This window comes from Misgurnus anguillicaudatus, chromosome 4 (assembly GCF_027580225.2).
Source record: "Misgurnus anguillicaudatus chromosome 4, ASM2758022v2, whole genome shotgun sequence".
NCBI lineage: Eukaryota > Metazoa > Chordata > Actinopteri > Cypriniformes > Cobitidae > Misgurnus > Misgurnus anguillicaudatus.
In genome coordinates, this window is record NC_073340.2 from 13,838,038 (window position 1) to 13,855,134 (window position 17,097).

General features: G+C 38.2%; 1 protein-coding gene across 7 annotated transcripts in view; it reads right to left on the reverse strand.

The window, feature by feature from the left end:
* arhgap27 (Rho GTPase activating protein 27) overlaps positions 1-15,374 on the reverse strand; it is a 39,504-nt gene extending 24,130 nt beyond the window's left edge. The window contains exons 1-4 of one of the 7 annotated variants that reach the window (XM_073866734.1): positions 14,866-15,360; positions 13,553-13,694; positions 12,406-13,223; positions 1,433-1,483 (exon numbers count right to left, since the gene is read on the reverse strand). In XM_073866734.1, coding sequence (XP_073722835.1) covers positions 1,433-1,483; positions 12,406-13,152 — 798 coding nt within the window. In that variant the 5' untranslated portion in view covers positions 13,153-13,223; positions 13,553-13,694; positions 14,866-15,360. Of the gene's footprint in view, positions 1-1,432; positions 1,484-12,405; positions 13,224-13,552; positions 14,831-14,865 lie in introns of those variants that run through there. The other 6 variants (XM_073866735.1, XR_012369219.1, XM_073866733.1 and 3 more) reach the window with 6 other exon arrangements.
* Between the last annotated feature and the right edge of the window lie 1,723 nt (positions 15,375-17,097).

Here is a 17,097-nt window from a genome sequence, read left to right on the forward strand (position 1 = left end):
TTACTCCAAAAGATTCAAAACTGATATGTTTGTATACAGAGCCCACGGTGTGATGAAGTTACTCTAAAGAACAGTGTTAAACTGCTATATAAGCATTGTAGAGGATTTAGAGAAATGAATATGAAAAGTTTTGATATATTCTCCATTGTTTACTTTATCTGTCAAATATGCATGCACAATGTTACTGTGCTAAAACAGCATGAAATCTGAATCATATGCATATAATAAGCCCATGCACACATGATTCATATTTCAGTCTTTACCTTCATTTGTGGTTAAGTTCACCTCACGCATCTGTAACCCATTCACTATTAGCAAAACCATCATCAATGTGCCTGCAGTATTCGTATATATGACTTCTGTAATCATTTCATAACAACTGTCAACACTTTTGTTTGGAGAAAACAAGGTATATATTCTGCTTTTTACTAACTTTGTGCTTTTTATTTTAAAACACACTATATAAATCTACAGTAGACACAAGTAACTAAATATATTCATTCATGACCATTTTAACCTCAAGTGGTGATTTGGAGCAAACTTTTTTGGTTTCAATTAATTGTATTTTTAAATGATGTGGTTTTTTTGTGTGTGCGTGTGTGTCTGTGTGTTCTTATAAGCAAACATTAACAAAAACTTATATTAGCCAAATGAAAAAACGTAATAATGTTATTGATGACATGATGCTTATTCATGCTTTAAATGAAACGTTTATGTGTAAAGGGTAGATGTAAATGATGTTACAAAACGTTTATACAAAAGAACAAAACAAACACTTGAGTAACTTCACATTACACTGTCATCTGCCCTTTTGCAAAAATATCTGTCTTCAAAGTAATAAGGTTAATGTGGACTTCAGTGCAAAGAAACACAACTTCCTGTGCATGAGTTCAGGAAACACACACACTGTCTCTCTCTCTCTGGCACACACACGCACACCCACACATACACACACATGCACACACACACACATTCATGTATAGCTTCAATGCACTGCAAGTCACATTGGATAAAAGCATCTGAAATATGTATGAATGTACAAACACAGGTGCGACACAAATTGTGTTGTGATGGTTTTGAAGTGTTGATGTTTGCATTCACCCACGGTGTAACTCCGCCTCACGTCGTGCTGCATTACCACCTTGGGTGTGCATTATTTTCAAATATTTCCGTTGTCAAATATTCCTTACATAACAGCTATATCAGTATGTATGCTTTTATAGCAAAAGAGCTGATGGACAATTCATATAAATATTCCCTGGAGAGTTCAAAACTTTCATTATGAGTGAACTTTTCGTTTCCAAAGCCATCAGTGATTCTGAAGAACTGCATGTGAATGTGAGCACTTGTGTGTTAGTGTTTTGTATTTGTTTGAGTTGCAAACAGTACAATGAAGACCTGGATCAAGACATGGACCTGAGTCTCGGCTCACCTGAATCCTCATGAGAGGCCTGTGAGCCGAAACGCCTCTCCTGAGAAACGTCTGAGAGCGAGAGAGACAAAAGAAGACAAAGAGAAACAATCGAGTCTCACTGCTGCTTTATATCCTGTGGCTATATTTAAACAAACCAACTGTGTCAATGAACCTCAAATGCCAAAAGGCACCAACTGACAGGAAGTTGGGTTTGTATCATAATTATTATTATGATCAATAATAACAGCGACACAGAAAGTTTAAGATCACTTAAGTGAGGGAGCAATGACGTCCACAGACTTAAATCTATGTCATTCTTTCGTGAGATAAAATTAGGTGATCTGAATGCGCTGGCCAACAGAGACAACCATTATAAGACAAGTAGGCTAACTGAGACACGATCTGAAGATGCCCGTAAATGATATGCAGCTCTTAAAAAAATGCATTTACATTAGGTACAAAACAGGCTTACGTGATAAAAGACACAGAAATCAGAAAATAATTCCTACAGATAGAGTTTGAAATGCAATGATGTACACGTGTGACACCTTGATGGAGACCGACTGACCCCATACATCCACTGAGACGAGGAGCCATGATTAAAGTAAAACACAGGAGAATTAGTTTGTAATGAAAGCTAGACTAGTAGAGGTTATTTTGAGCATTTCACGCTGTGACCCTGATAAACATCTAAAAAGAGCGCTGCTGTTTCCTGCTCTTACTGAAGATAAAGATCATTTTCGTGCAACATTTTTTTGACAAACAAACACTTGATCATAATGAAGTTCAAAGTGATATTAGAGCTCATTCAGGGAGTTTCTAAACAGGAAGAGCTGACATCCTATCTGAGAACAACACACAACAAGATCAAGCCCAAACTAACCCAAACTAACACAACAACAAGTCTTAACTCGAGTCATATAAACCTCACAGTATTTATTTATATATCAGATTCAGTCTGAGGCGTCTCCATACCTGTGTGTTCAGTGTGAGAGGCATGGCGCTCCGAGGTCGATGGTTGGACTGAATCTTAGAGTAAAAATCCATCATGTTTCTGTGTTGACCGGTCGACACGGCATTACAGCTGCAGTCAAACAACTTATCTAACAGAGATCATGCTGGTTAACAGACTGACCCAGCGGAACACACACGCATGTGCGCGCGCATCAACACCTCTGCAGCTGATACTGCGACTCATGAACGTGCTGCTGCGCTGAGGGTGGAGACACACAAACTGAGACTCATATGAGCTTTAATATAGCACACAAACACAGTCTATGTGTACAACTGAAAAGTGTAAACAACTTCCTCTTTTTCACTCCATCACTGAAACAGAGCCAACAGACTTTATCTCATTTCCTCATTTACCTCTCGATCGCTCATTTTCACTTTTACACCTCTAAAGGGACATTTTTTTCCGAAACAAACCAGAAATGATGGTTGTCATTTAGCTGACCCTTCATAACTTCATAATGTTTTAGTTATATATCGGTTTTCTCCTGTAAAACTACAACTTACTGTAGATTTAAATTAATGTTATTTACTGGCAACAGTATGTTCAAAGCTAAATGAACATTAAACATGAACAAGTCTTTGTCTTTACAGAATTAAACTATAAGAGCTTCATGCAAAGCATATTGGGAACCAGAAATCCTTATCAACCTCTTTCTGTTTTTTCCTTGAGTTTTTGGTTCCCAGAATGCTTTGTATGAGGCTAATAACATACATTTAAATCTACAGTATGTTAATGGCAAACAGCTGCCAGTAATACTGTAATTTCTACAGTAAAAGTGAAAGAAATAAAGATCAGATCATTTGCCGGTTCATAGCATTTGATACTCGACACACGTTAACAAACCTCAGTTTGATGGTAAAACAACATCTATCTGAAGGCTTGAGTTTAAGGTTAGCAACATTTGCATCTTCAGGAAAGGAGGAATTACTCAACACATCCACACAACAGCTTCCTCCTGTGACATTTCACTTAAATTCTGCTTTTATCCTCAGCGCTGAACATCATACAGTACATCGGCTATCATTGGTTTCTCCTCATTTTAGCACACAATGACACAGAGAGGAATTTTAAAGTTCCTGGAACAAGCTGGAAAGACATAGACACACAAGCCATACAAATTATTATTCACAACATGTTTTGTTATTCAAATCTTTCGTATGATAGTCTAGAGAGCTGAGGTGAGCGTGTGACCGAGTTAAAGGATTCTTCTAAACAACTACTCTATACATAGCTGTGGTCATACGTTTACATAAACATTTAAACAGGGGTCAGAATGTTGAAATGAGAGACTCATACACAATCACTACGATAGATACAAACATTCACTGATGCTCATGAAAACAACACAACTTATGAACACAATACATGTGCCAATTATTATTTTATTTAAAAATATTATTTTACATGTGTTAACAGATTTTTCACAAATTACACTTTAAATGAAGTTTATTTAACTAAGTTCGGGAGGAGCATGGTCATGCAATTCAACCAATCAGCGTGCAGAAGTCTCTCTATGTCAGGGGTGGGCATCGAGGGCCACAGTCCTGCAGAGCCCAGCTTCAACCCCAATCAAACACACCTGAATGTCATTTCCAAACAGTCCTGAAGACTTCAATTAGATTTTTCAGCTGTGTTTGACTAGGGTTGGAGCCAAACTCCGCAGGGACACCGGCCCTCAGGACCAGGAGTTGCCCACCCCTGCTCTATGTATAGCCGTTCCTCATTTCTGTCCCATGATAGTTTTTGCAGCATCCTTCATTCTTTGCTAGTAAATCTATCCCAGGGTTTCCCGCAGCACTTTGCAGTTCGGGCGGCCCACCTATGTTGGGAAACCCTACCACCTTAACTAGGTCATCCAAAAAAAATAATAATAATTGCTGCACAAAAGGCCTACAACATCTGCTTCAGTTTGTGTTAATTAACCCTTTCACTTCCCATTAGAGGTATCTGTTAAAAACATTTAAGTAAGGAATAATTGACGACGGGCCACTGAATTATAAGAAAATAATGCACACCAAGGTGGTAATGCGGCACGACGCGAAGCGGAGTGCCGTTACACCGCAGGTGTGCATTATTTTCAAATAACTCAAAGGACCGGAGTCAATTATTCCGCTTATACCACGGTTACCACAAACATTGCTCTGGTGCCTATTTTTAAGACATTTGAAAAGATAGGTGTGCGGTTTACAGAAAAATAATCAACACCCATAGAACATTTCTCAGCCAATCAGAATGCAGCATTCAACAGACCCGTGGTATAATTCATTAATAATCTAGTATGTGTTCATTTTCTGTGATAATTTCTTTAAAATTAAGTTTTATTTGAGTGTTTTTAATAAAATATTTTCATCATGACTCCCCTTTGATTGCCATCCCCCGGCCCCAACCACCCCCCCAACCCTACCACCTTAACTAACAAATTTTCTGCGGGAAACACTGTATCCCAGTTACAGAGGGGGAGTGCTCTGGGTTTAGGCTAAAATTTAGAGCCCTTCCCTTGGACAGCACACCAAATATGCTTTATCTCATTTCCTATTGATTACATGTTAATGCGAAGGTTAGATACAAAATGTCTATCTCTATCTGACAGGGAATAAATTCACAGCTATAATGAATCAGAGAGATATGACTGTGGGACTGAGGAGACAACAGACTGTTCATTATCTAAACCTCATTACTGTTCAATCAATGACATTACGCAACACACACACACGCACGCACGCACACACACAGAGTTATATTTGTGAGGACACTCATAGACAGTAATGCAATCCATACCACATTACCCTAAACCCAACCATCACAACTAAGTGCTTAACCCTAACCTAAACTTAACGTAACACCAACCTTAACCTAATTCTAAACCTTAACCTTCAAACAGTCCTTTTTAAGGGGTGCCAGGCAAAATGTCCTCACTTTATTCGTCCTCACTCCGATGGTCATACAAAACACTGGTTCTCACAAAGATACAGACACACACACACACACACACACACACACACACACACACACACACACACACACACACACACACACACACACACACAGAGGGTTCATTCACAGGATTGGGTGTACCCCTCCTCTCCTCTTCTCTCGTCTTTGTTACATCATCACTAATGGTCTGGAATCCAGGATGAGTTCATTGAATACTAAAGGTCTGAATGTGTGTGAACAGAAGACTCTCAGCCTTGAGGAATCTCTTTCACTCCTCTGAATTGTTAAAACTCTTATTCAACTGTACTAAAACTCATCTGAACTCTCAAGAAATGATAAATGTTTCTCTCGATACCAAACACTAATAAGATTGTGAGCTGTACAGAACTCAAGTATAGAGTATTGTTATGTGCTTTATAAAGCCTTCTGGATGGTTTTTGGGTGATTGGCCAGGCACTGATACACATGTTTAAAATGTGTTTTTCCATCTATCTCCAGACCCTTTAATACAAAGAATTATCATGACATTTTTAGTCCATCATGCTTACTTAAATGTTTTATAGAGTATGCACTCAAAAGGAGAAACTTCTAGGCCAATGGTTTTCAATGGTTGGTGTGTGTTATATGACTTTTTGAATTTTATGACATTTTATAAAATACATTAATTAATCATCTTCCCCGTCCCACATTTTGGGAACAACTGTTCTAGGCAAAAAAATATGGATTTGGGCTGTTACTTTTGTACAATAGTTTCTGAAACATAGACAGCTGCATTATCTATATGTGTCTATATTACACTGAGGACAGATCCAATTTACTGAATTATTTCATCCTCAGTGTGACTGATATTTGATGAGACCAATGGCAGGACCTGAAGAGACCTACGGCAGAACCTAAGGAGACCAAAGGTAGAACATAAAGAGACCTATGGCAGGACCTGAAAATACCTATGGCAGAACCTAAAGAGACCAAAGGCAGAACCTAAAGAGAATTACGGCAGAACCTAAAGAGAACTACAGCAGAACCTAAAAAACTATGGCAGAACCTGAAGAGACCTACATCAGAATATAAAGAGATCTATGGCAGAACATAAAGAGACCTACGGCAGAACCTAGAGACCTACGGCAGAACCTAAAAAAAAACTACGGCAGGACCTAAAGAGACCTACGGCAGGACCTAAAGAGACCAAAGGCAGGACCTAAAGAGACCAAAGGCAGGACCTAAAGAGACCAAAGGCAGGACCTAAAGAGACCAAAGGCAGAACCTAAAGAGACCTATGGCAGAACCCAAAAGACTTACGGCAGTACCTAAAGAGACCAAAGGCAGAACCTGAAGAGAACTACGGCATAACCTAAAGAGAACAAAGGCTTAACCTAAAGAGAACTATGGCAGAACCTAAAGAGAATTACGGCAGAACCTAAAGAGAATTACGGCAGAACCTAAAAAGACCTATGGCAGAACCTAAAGACCATGGCAGAACCTAAAGACACCTACAGCAGAACCTAAAAAGACCTATGGCAGAACCTAAAAAGACCTAAGGCAGAACCTAAAGAGACCTATGGCAGAACCTAAAGAGACCAAAGGTAGAACCTAAAGAGAACTACGGCAGAACCTAAAGACACCTATGGCAGAACCTAGAGACCTATGGCAGAACCTGAAGAGGCCAAAGGCAGAATCTAATGAGACCTACAGCAGAACCTAAAGAGACCTACAGCAGAACCTAAAGAGACCTACAGAACCTAAAGAGACCTACGGCAGAACCTGAAGAGACCTACGGCAGAACCTGAAGAGACCTTCGGTAGAACCTGAAGAAAACAACTGCAGAACCTAGAGACCTATGCCAGAACCTGAAAAGACCTAATGCAGAACCTAAAGAGACCTACGGCAGAACCTGAAGAGACCTACGACAGAACCTGAAGAGACCTTCGGTAGAACCTGAAGAGACCAATGGCAAAACCTAAAGAGACCTACAGCAGAACTTGAAGAGACCTTCGGCAGAACCTGAAGAAAACTACAGCAGAACCTGAAAAGACCTTTGTCAGAAGCTAAAGAGACCTACGGCAGAACCTGAAGAGAACCTAAAGAGAACTACGGCAGAACCTGAAGAGATCTACGGCGGAACCTAAAAAGATCTACAGCAGAACCTAAAGAGACCTACGGCAGAACCTGAAGAGACCTTTGGCAGAACCTGAAGAAAACTACGGCAGAACCTAAAGAGAACCTAAAGAGAACTACGGCAGAACCTAAAGAGAACATAAGAAGACCTACGGCAGAACCTGAAGAGATCTATGGCAGAACCTAAAGAGAACTACAAATGGAGTGTGTGTGTGTGTGTGTGTGTGTGTGTGTGTGTGTGTGTGTGTGTGTGTTTGATTCATTTGAAATGAATCTGTATTGGTCATTTAATAAAAATGTAAATCACTATAGAATGAAGGCTTACAAACTCCACCCACTGTTTTCATTTGTTTGACTTTTGAATCAATAAGCAGACGCTTTGTTATCTAAATCTATTGTGAATGACTGACTACAGCGAGCGTTGACAAGCAGGTTTCATTTTGTGGAGTCAAAACATTCCTAATTCTGCTTAACACAAGGATAGTAAAGATCTGTCAAAATAATATTTGATTTAAAAACATGAACAGAGAAGAGAAGACAACTTTAAAGATGATATTTGGTCAAGGAAATTAACCATGGAGGAAATGGCCAGAGGAAAACATGAATGCCTTTAAATCTTAGCTCAAGACATCATGCCATACACCAGATAATCAACTCTGAAAAAAGACTGAAATCTTTGACTTTTGATTTAAGAAGTTGTTTAAGAAAAAATATCATAGTTTGAGATTTGTTAAGATGTTCCTCTATAACTCTAAGATTACACACATTATCACCATACAGGGGTATGAATCTGACACAACTCCAGTTTCACATGGTGTTCCTCAAGGTTCGGCCCTTGGACCACTACTGTTTATCATATACAAATATCCACTTGGTGACATACTACGCAGGCATGGACTTCAATTGCTATGCTGATGATATCCACATTTATCTAACTATCAATTCCTATCAGCCACATCTTCTTGAATTATTTATTTCCTGCAACAGGGACAAGCACTGTCTGTCTTTGAACTTTCTTAAATTAAACAAGACTGAAATATTGTTGATTGGCTCTGAAAAATTATCTCATTCTTTTACCTCTCACATTTCTGCTGTTGTTAAACTTATGTTTTCATCTTCGAAATATTGCACGTCTTCGATCTTCTTTAACTCTAACAGTAACCGATACTGAAATCCTTATTCATGCCTTTATCACATCACGTCTGGATTACTGTAATGCTCTATTCTCTGGTCTCCACAAAAACTGTATTGCTAGGTTACAGTGTGTTCAAAACCCAGCAGTTAAAGTTCTGTGGTCCAGTTTAAGCGCATGGACCACATAACTTCTCCATGATCTTCACTGGTTACCGTGGCATCACGTATACAGTTTTAAGATCTTACTACTTACATTAAAGGCATTAAATAGTCTTGCACCTCCTTATCTTTCTGAATGACTTCACATCTACTCTCCTGTGTTTTGCATTGTGTGTGTTTGGTGGGACAGCATTTTTTTGTCTGTCCCCACGTTAACTTAGCTGAAAACGTATCTCTTTAACTTGCATTTTGAACAAACTCTGTAATATAATTTTATTTGTGTCGTACGAGATGTTTTCCAACTTGGAAGTTGTTAATTTCTTGTATTGCTATGTAAAGCGACCTTGAACTATGGGAAGGGGTATATAAATAAAACTTCTTCTTCTATGTCTTATATCTGTCTAGTTAAACCAGCTGATGTATTAAAGGATATGTGAGTGATGATGAGATACTAAACTTAACAGAATACAGAAACTATATAAAACACTGGACTCTTAGTGTAGATAGACTACAGTATACCACACAACACACAAGTCAAGTCGCAGAATTCATCTTCAATTTTAGAAATGTGTAGAAACCACAGCTGTATTAGGCTACAGTAACAAAACTTTAAAACAACAGAGTATGAACTTTATTATGATTCAAAAACAGTTTGAATAGCAGAGTCCAATAACACAACTAAAGGTCGTGTTAAGTATTTACTATTAGTTAACAGATCTAGACCGAGAACAAACCAGATCTTTATTTTCCAGTTATTTCCCTGGTTAAATATTCCAGATCTGTTGTGGATCAAACACTTCCGTTTATATGTGACTTAACATAAAAACGCCAAACTCATAATACAACATAAAAATAAAACACATTGATGTTCATGTGTGTGTGTGTGTGTCTAGACAAGTGTACAGTACAGAACACTTCTGATCCACAGTACACTTTCCAAAGTTCTGATATCAAATAGTACTTAAATGGAGTCAGATCTTCTTAAACTATTACTCCTGCACATAAACTACACATAAGAATCTGAACACTGAGAGTCCATAGCACTGCTGAACCTGACATCACTGTGGAAACCACTGGCAGATATCCAACATCACTACTGCTGTCCCACCAAACACAATACACACATACTCTCTCTCTCTCTCTCTCTCTCTCTCCTCTAATATCTCTTGTATAAACGTATAGTAGAGAAAAGTTGATGTTAGTTATAATGTAAGTTTATGTTAATAGATATAAATGTCTCGTGCACTAATGTTAACACATTACAGTCCTGTGGTGATGATTTGGAGATGCTATGGTTCGACACCGTAATGAAAATCTTGTTTATAAACCATAGAACTGGGACATATTCATTTAGAAAACATTGCGTGTTAGCGAAGTTTATAAACAGGTTATAACTTGCCAGTTTAGCTACTTAAATACAGATAAATGGCTAAAAAGTCATATAACATCAAAATTTTCTTGTGTTTTACTTTATGTAATAATAAATTAAGTGTTATTCTGTCAGAAATGTCATCGATTATTCATACCTCACTTCATAATCTTCCGTCTTCAAACGAAACATCCAGCCGCATAACTGATGACGATATGACGATAATCCACAGATCTTTATGATAAAAGCAGGTGTTGTGTTTTAGACAGGAGGAGTTTAAACAGTAAAGAGTCACACTCATTTACAGTAGGGCGCATCGACTCGCCTAACCTGTTGATTCCCCTCTCATTCACATTCAAATAAACACGATTATATTAGATTCAGGTTCAGTCCAAGGCAGCTCTCTCTCTCTCTCGCTTGCTCGCTCGCTCTCTGTTCCCCTCACAAATACAGAATTATGGTGTACCGCACGAGTTTCATGTATTGATTCCAATGGTTAATTTTTGTTGTCTTCACGTTCAGGTACTCGACAGTAAACTCTACACACATTACTGTAGTACTGTAGTGTACTATAGTATTTTTATGTGGGTTTACAGTGGATGTATTTGTATTGAGTGCGTGCGTGTGTGCGCGCGCGCGCGTGTTGTGCCCACTTGAGGGTGTAGCGCTGGTCTGTCATCATTACTGTATAATGAATGTGAATCTGAATGTGAGCTGGAAACAAACTATTGTTCACTACATTTCTGGCCTTGTCACATTCATTCAACACTATGATGAGTATTTCTATTTTTAACCTCCACCGCTGTGCACACCAGTTTATTTATGACAAAGCTTTTGGTTTCTGTATATGTCATAATATAAAGGAAAACAATTTTGCCAGCGTTCTGCTTCATATAGGCCACAAACCAGTCAGTCCTGCTATTATCAACCGTGTCAAATTCTGGTCAATTTTTGATACTTTGCCATGTACTGAACCAAGTAAAAAGGGTTTCATTGTAACAATTTTAATCCTTGTTTCGCAATAAAGCAAACCGTCTACAGGTCTGAAAACACCCTAAAACTCTTTTGTATGTGCGTGGACTTGCAGTGATTCATTATTAATAATGATGAGTAAATTCTGCCAATAATGGAGAAACTCACAGCTCAAGAAAGATTAACAAATGAGGGAGTTGTCTCTAAATATTAAGATGTTATTTAGACTCAGCTCAACCTTATCCTATTATCAGAAGATCATGACATTGCCATCACTGTGATGAGATTGTCATGCAGCAGACCACAATGCTCATGATGAGCGCCTCAAGGTTTTACAGTAAGTAACTAATAACAAGCTAACTCTAAATGGTAAAAATGTGTCTTTGCTGTATGAATTTGTGGGGTTTAAGTTGTCGAAACAGGACATTTCCTCACTCTGTCGGCTGCATGCACACTAAAGGTCCATCTCACTTAATTATACTGTCACATATCAGCATTCACAGGTGCAAAATTGTGTAGAAATGCACACACGCCTCTCAGGTCCTTAAAGAAATAATTCAACCAAATATGAAAATACAAATTCTCTCATAATCAAGCATATACAACTTTCCTTTCTTCAGCTAAACACAAACTAACATGCCATTCCTGTTATCTTCTTATATGCTTGGACTCAGCATGGTGAAGCTAATGAATCCAGTGCATGAATAAATGACTTTAGATATGTTTGTGAAAGAAACCTATTAATATTATAAACTTCTTTAGTTAATGATACATCATATCCATGACAAAATACAGCGCGGTCGGTTCAAAGATAACATTTAACCTCATTGATTCTTGTGTATCTCATGACAAAACACATATACTGTATGGCAACTAGTGTCTGTCTGTTTATCTCAGCCTCCTCTGGCTCTATTTACATACATAAAAGGTATGTAAATAGGTAAACCTGTGATGTGATTGTACATATCCATACTTAGACCAGGGTTTTTTTTAGGAATGGCTACACTGGAAAACCATTTGCATACAGCGCCCTCATGTGGTGAATGAAAGCAATGAATGAAATTGGGTGATATCCTTATTAGATATTAAAATAAAACAGGAACCTGTTGGTCTTTAAGGGTTTAACCCCTTCAGACCTGATTTTTCCAGTTTTTAATCAGTGTGACTTATTTTGATTGGTTTGATTTATTGGTTTGAACCACAAAACAACACAATTGAGATGATGTCAATTCCAGTGGGGGTCTGAAGGGGTTAATATATAATAGGATTGTAAGTTTGAATGTTGATGCTTACTGTGACTTCATGAGCTGGATGAGAGGCTGGACCTGTAGCAGGACATGACGACTTCATCATCTCTGCCGGACCTTTGTCAGTTTCTGGAGATTCTGGGCTTTTCTGGATATCTGTGCTGTCTTTATCTGGGAGTCTCTGCTCAGATCCTATGAACATCTGCAGATCTTCATCCAAACTTTTTAAGTCCACCTGAAGATTTGACTTATTCATACTCGTGTTTGTATCAGATTGTGCGTTAACTGTGTTGATATGAGGCGATAACATAAAGTGTGATGAAGGAGAATGATCAGAAGATGTTTCATGGTTTATGCCTCTTTCTGTGTTGTAGACCTTAAGTTCGTTCTCAGGCTGTATGGACTTTGCTTTCGAAACCTTCGGTTCAAATAATTCCTTTGGAATAATGTACGTTGATATTCTGTGTCCGTCTTTCTCAGTGTCTCTTTTTATAGTGGTCAGGATCTCAGCAGACTCGGATCTGTCTGGGGTTTCCAATTGTGGGAAGTCAAATCCACTGAACTCCTCTGGAGGATCTAACGGAGTCTGGCTGTTCTCAGGTAAAAGTTCTGTCACATACGTGGCTGGGATGTAGAAAGGTTTGGCCGTCTCATCCCGACGAACTTGCCACCAGGCATCATTAGTCTTGGACACCAGGATGTAGTGTTCATTGGGTTTGATGGACACCGTGCTGCCGTCTCGAGCTGTATAATTATATTCAAAGTTTACCAAAACCTGCTGTGGTACAGACATGTTGACTCGGTTCTGATGAAGCCTCAGCCGGTTCTCAGATGATCACGGTTCTGAAATAACCATCATGAGATCTGAAAACAAGGAACGAAAAACTAAACTTTAGATCATTAGTGATGTTTGTTTGAATTATTTTTTATATTGCACAGCTACATAACATCTCATTTATAGCTTCACTTCAACATAATAATGTCAGGCTCTTCACAGGACACTTCCGAGAAACACTAAACAGAATATTTATATGTATAATAAATCATTGAGCAGGTCTGTAAAAATGCAAAGATTAAATCAGTTTATATAGCAGGTATCAAAAGACTATAAACAAACTGACAGTCTGAACAGAAAGTGTTAAGACAAAAAAAAACCATTGAAGTCCACTGAATGCTGTTTTGCATATTCTCACATCAGACTGTCAGATTGAGGTCATTAAAGTGAAGGATCTGATGATGAATACAGATGAAATGTTGCTCATATGTTTGCAGACACTTTCGCAAGGGTGGACGTTTGTTTCTGTCACATTTACAACACATCAAATATCTGTGATGCTGAGGAATGAAGACAGACAAGAAGAACAGCAGCGGTGCGTCAGTAATGAGACACTGATCACGATGGCCAATCAGATTAAATGCACACACACGTCCGATCACATCTGCTGTCTGCTTTCATGAGAGCATAAAGGGTTTCATAAGATACAGATGTGAAGATAGAGAAAACACCAGACTACAAACTACATCATGAGCATGAGGCACAACACCGATATGACGGGAAGTGACGATACAAACCTCAGACCTACAAAGGAAGAAATGAAACAGTAAAATAGAGGAAACCCTAAGCAGTCAGCTAACAGTCAATCTCTATTTCCTTTTTACAAAATACTCATAATGTTTGTGTGCAGGAGTCTTCATTAATACATCACGAAAACGTCCACAGCCCCTGCAATACAACATGTGTTTGGATTCAGCACTCGTGTGTTAAATCTGCTTAAATTAAATTGACCACGCGTGGTAAGTTTCTGTTACAGCAAGAAAAATCTGTCCAAACCACTGGTGAACGTGTTGGGTTTATTAAACATTATGTTGCCATTAGTAAAGCTCAGACAACAAAGCAAAAATAATAGTCATTGATATCTTCATCATCACTGCTATTATTGCAATCATTGACATTTAAACTATAAACTGTTGATTGTGTGAATGGAAAACATTGAGCGTCTGTAGCTTCATGGCAGAAAACAACACAGTCTGTTGCTTTATTTAGTTTAATGTTGTTTAGGGTTTGGGTCACGCATGTGATCTACCTCATACAGTATGAAATCATGCACAAAATATTCAATCATTAATTTGGATTCATACATCGTTATTTTGTTTCATTAAGCATGTGCAGCTTAGATCATTTAAATTATGTGAATAATTTATGTGAGCTAAGTGCTTTATAGCCGTGTTGTACGCCTACAGAAATCAATGTACTGTACTGTACTGTATACATACTGTATAACTGAAAACTGACTCAGTATTTTTCTTGGAAAGTTTCATCTGCGCAGAACACGTTCTACCACATCAATCCACAACTTAATTACTAATTTAATCAATTCTGAAGTACAATAAATGATGCCAACGGCAATATTAATAACAAAGTTCATGCAAATGTTTACCAGCAGAGACACTTACTGTAATTAAAGTTAACGCACAGACCGGATGAGATCATCTGAAAGACACTTACCATATATAAACAGCATAAAGCCTCGAGTCCTTCATCTACACGCTGTCAGCAAATTCATTCACTTACTTTAAGAGCAAACTCATCACCTCTTCTATGAATCCAGCAGATCTCAATCTCATCCACTGCACATCTCTCGTGTTGTTGTCTTCGCAAGAGAAAAATGTGCCCAGATTTGTGTTGCTCGACGAGTTTGTGTGAGGCGTGACAGACAGGTGCTGTGTCTGATAATAAACACACACACTAAAAAAAAAAAACAGAGGATATTCAGTAAACCGTCAAGAGGAACTGTTAGAGATGGAAAAACAGAAGAAGAAAACATGAAAAAACAGATGCGATGAATGCTGCACTTCTTTCATTCAATGTTATTTTTTCAGCCATGTGACTCTTGAGTTATTCTGTCTACATGCGTCAATATAAGGGTGTTGTCTCTGACCGTATACTGAAGAAAGCTGTCAGCTTCATCCAAAACTTAGTTTTGCTTTTACTTTCTGTGCAATCTGCAGGAAATGTCACCATTACAAGATAGAAAACGACATTATTGAAGAGAAAATCAAAATCAAAATGTAAAACACATTTCATGTAATATTTGAGTGTTTGTTCAGTTTGGTTACATTGAATATAATAATATATACATGTGATAATATAGGCTATACCTAGAGTATCATCAATAAACTGAAGAACTGAATTAACATTTGTGTTTGCATTGTTCCGAAGATATAAACTTGTTTGTGTGAATTCATACAGAAGATGAAAGGGAGTCAGAAAAGAGCGCCAGGAGCTCTAGAAACAGGAAGAACAAGTCAGATGTTTAAGACACTGACAAACAAACAAACAAACATCTTACAGATAATCTATGAAAACATTCATTCACCAAAGGTGTGCTTAATCAAATGGTCGGATTGATCTGATTAGACTACAGTGCTCACCAAAGTGATTGGATAATGTGTATACAGATATCTTTAATTATCACAGACCCTTATTGGCCTGTGTTAGTTCTCAAGTCTCACTTCTGCTCACGTACTGTATTTCATGGACTGAGATTACCTCTATAATTATCAAGCCTTTTAGGGGGATGAGCTTATTTTAACATCTAAGTTGGAGTGGAATCTGTCTATAAATTCTTACAAGAATTTACTAATCTTAGTTCATTTTTACCATTTACGAGTACATTTAAAAAAAAATCAAGCACTGTATCTGTTAACATTAGTTAATGCACCATGAACTAACATGAGTAACTGTATTGACATTAAAGGCAGGGTGTATGATCTCTGAAAGCCAATGTTGACATTTGAAATCACCTAAACAAACACGTCCCTACCCTAATAGAATCTGGACCTTCTTTTGATAGACCATACGCAACCCAGGCAACGATGTTGCTTAGTAGACACGCCCCTTAAGTTGCATTCAGACTAGCAGCGACTAGTAGTAGCAGAGAGACGCAATGTCATTGATTTCAATGAAAGCTTGGCAACACGAGCAACAGTGACCGTTTGCGACTGGATAGGGCATGTCCAGTCACGCGACAAAGTTGAGAAATTTTTAACTTTATGCAAATTATGAGCGACTTTCGGCAGCGACTACCAATGAAAACGAAGCAGTGGAGTTTACGTCATCCGTCTCTCGTCAGTTACTGGAGTGGACGTTACTCATTTGTTAATGCCAACCAGATTTAGAAATGCCTCATTTAAAAGAGACAAGCGACACATAGCAAAAAGATGCTGTTTACACTTGGCATTAACATGCATTTTCGTCGATCGAATCACAAGTGGACGACGTTAATGTAAACAGTGTTCAAAACGAAAAGAGCTCGTCCCCTTTCGACCACTTTCAGAGGTAGTTGAAAACCCTTTCGATCGGATTGCTTTTGTAGTGTAAACGCACATGTGGTTGAATGTGTTCGAACAGCCACACGGACCGCCTTCTCTCCGCCCATTTATCTAATCAGAGGTACTGAGCACAACGTTTTACGTCTTTTCTGACTTCTGGCGCGAACACACAATGAACAGCGCTATTTTTAGCCCTTCATTGATCAAACTAAAGTGACTGATTTCCGCATAGTTTCATTTAGCTAGCGTGTGAAAGATGTGCAATTTTATTTCATCAATTGCACTGAAATATAAGAGAAATATACATATTCATGTACAAAACACTGTGCAGCATGTTTACTTACTACACAAGCAGTGGACTCCGACATAATATTAGTTTGCGTCCATATAAACTCTTAATTACTCC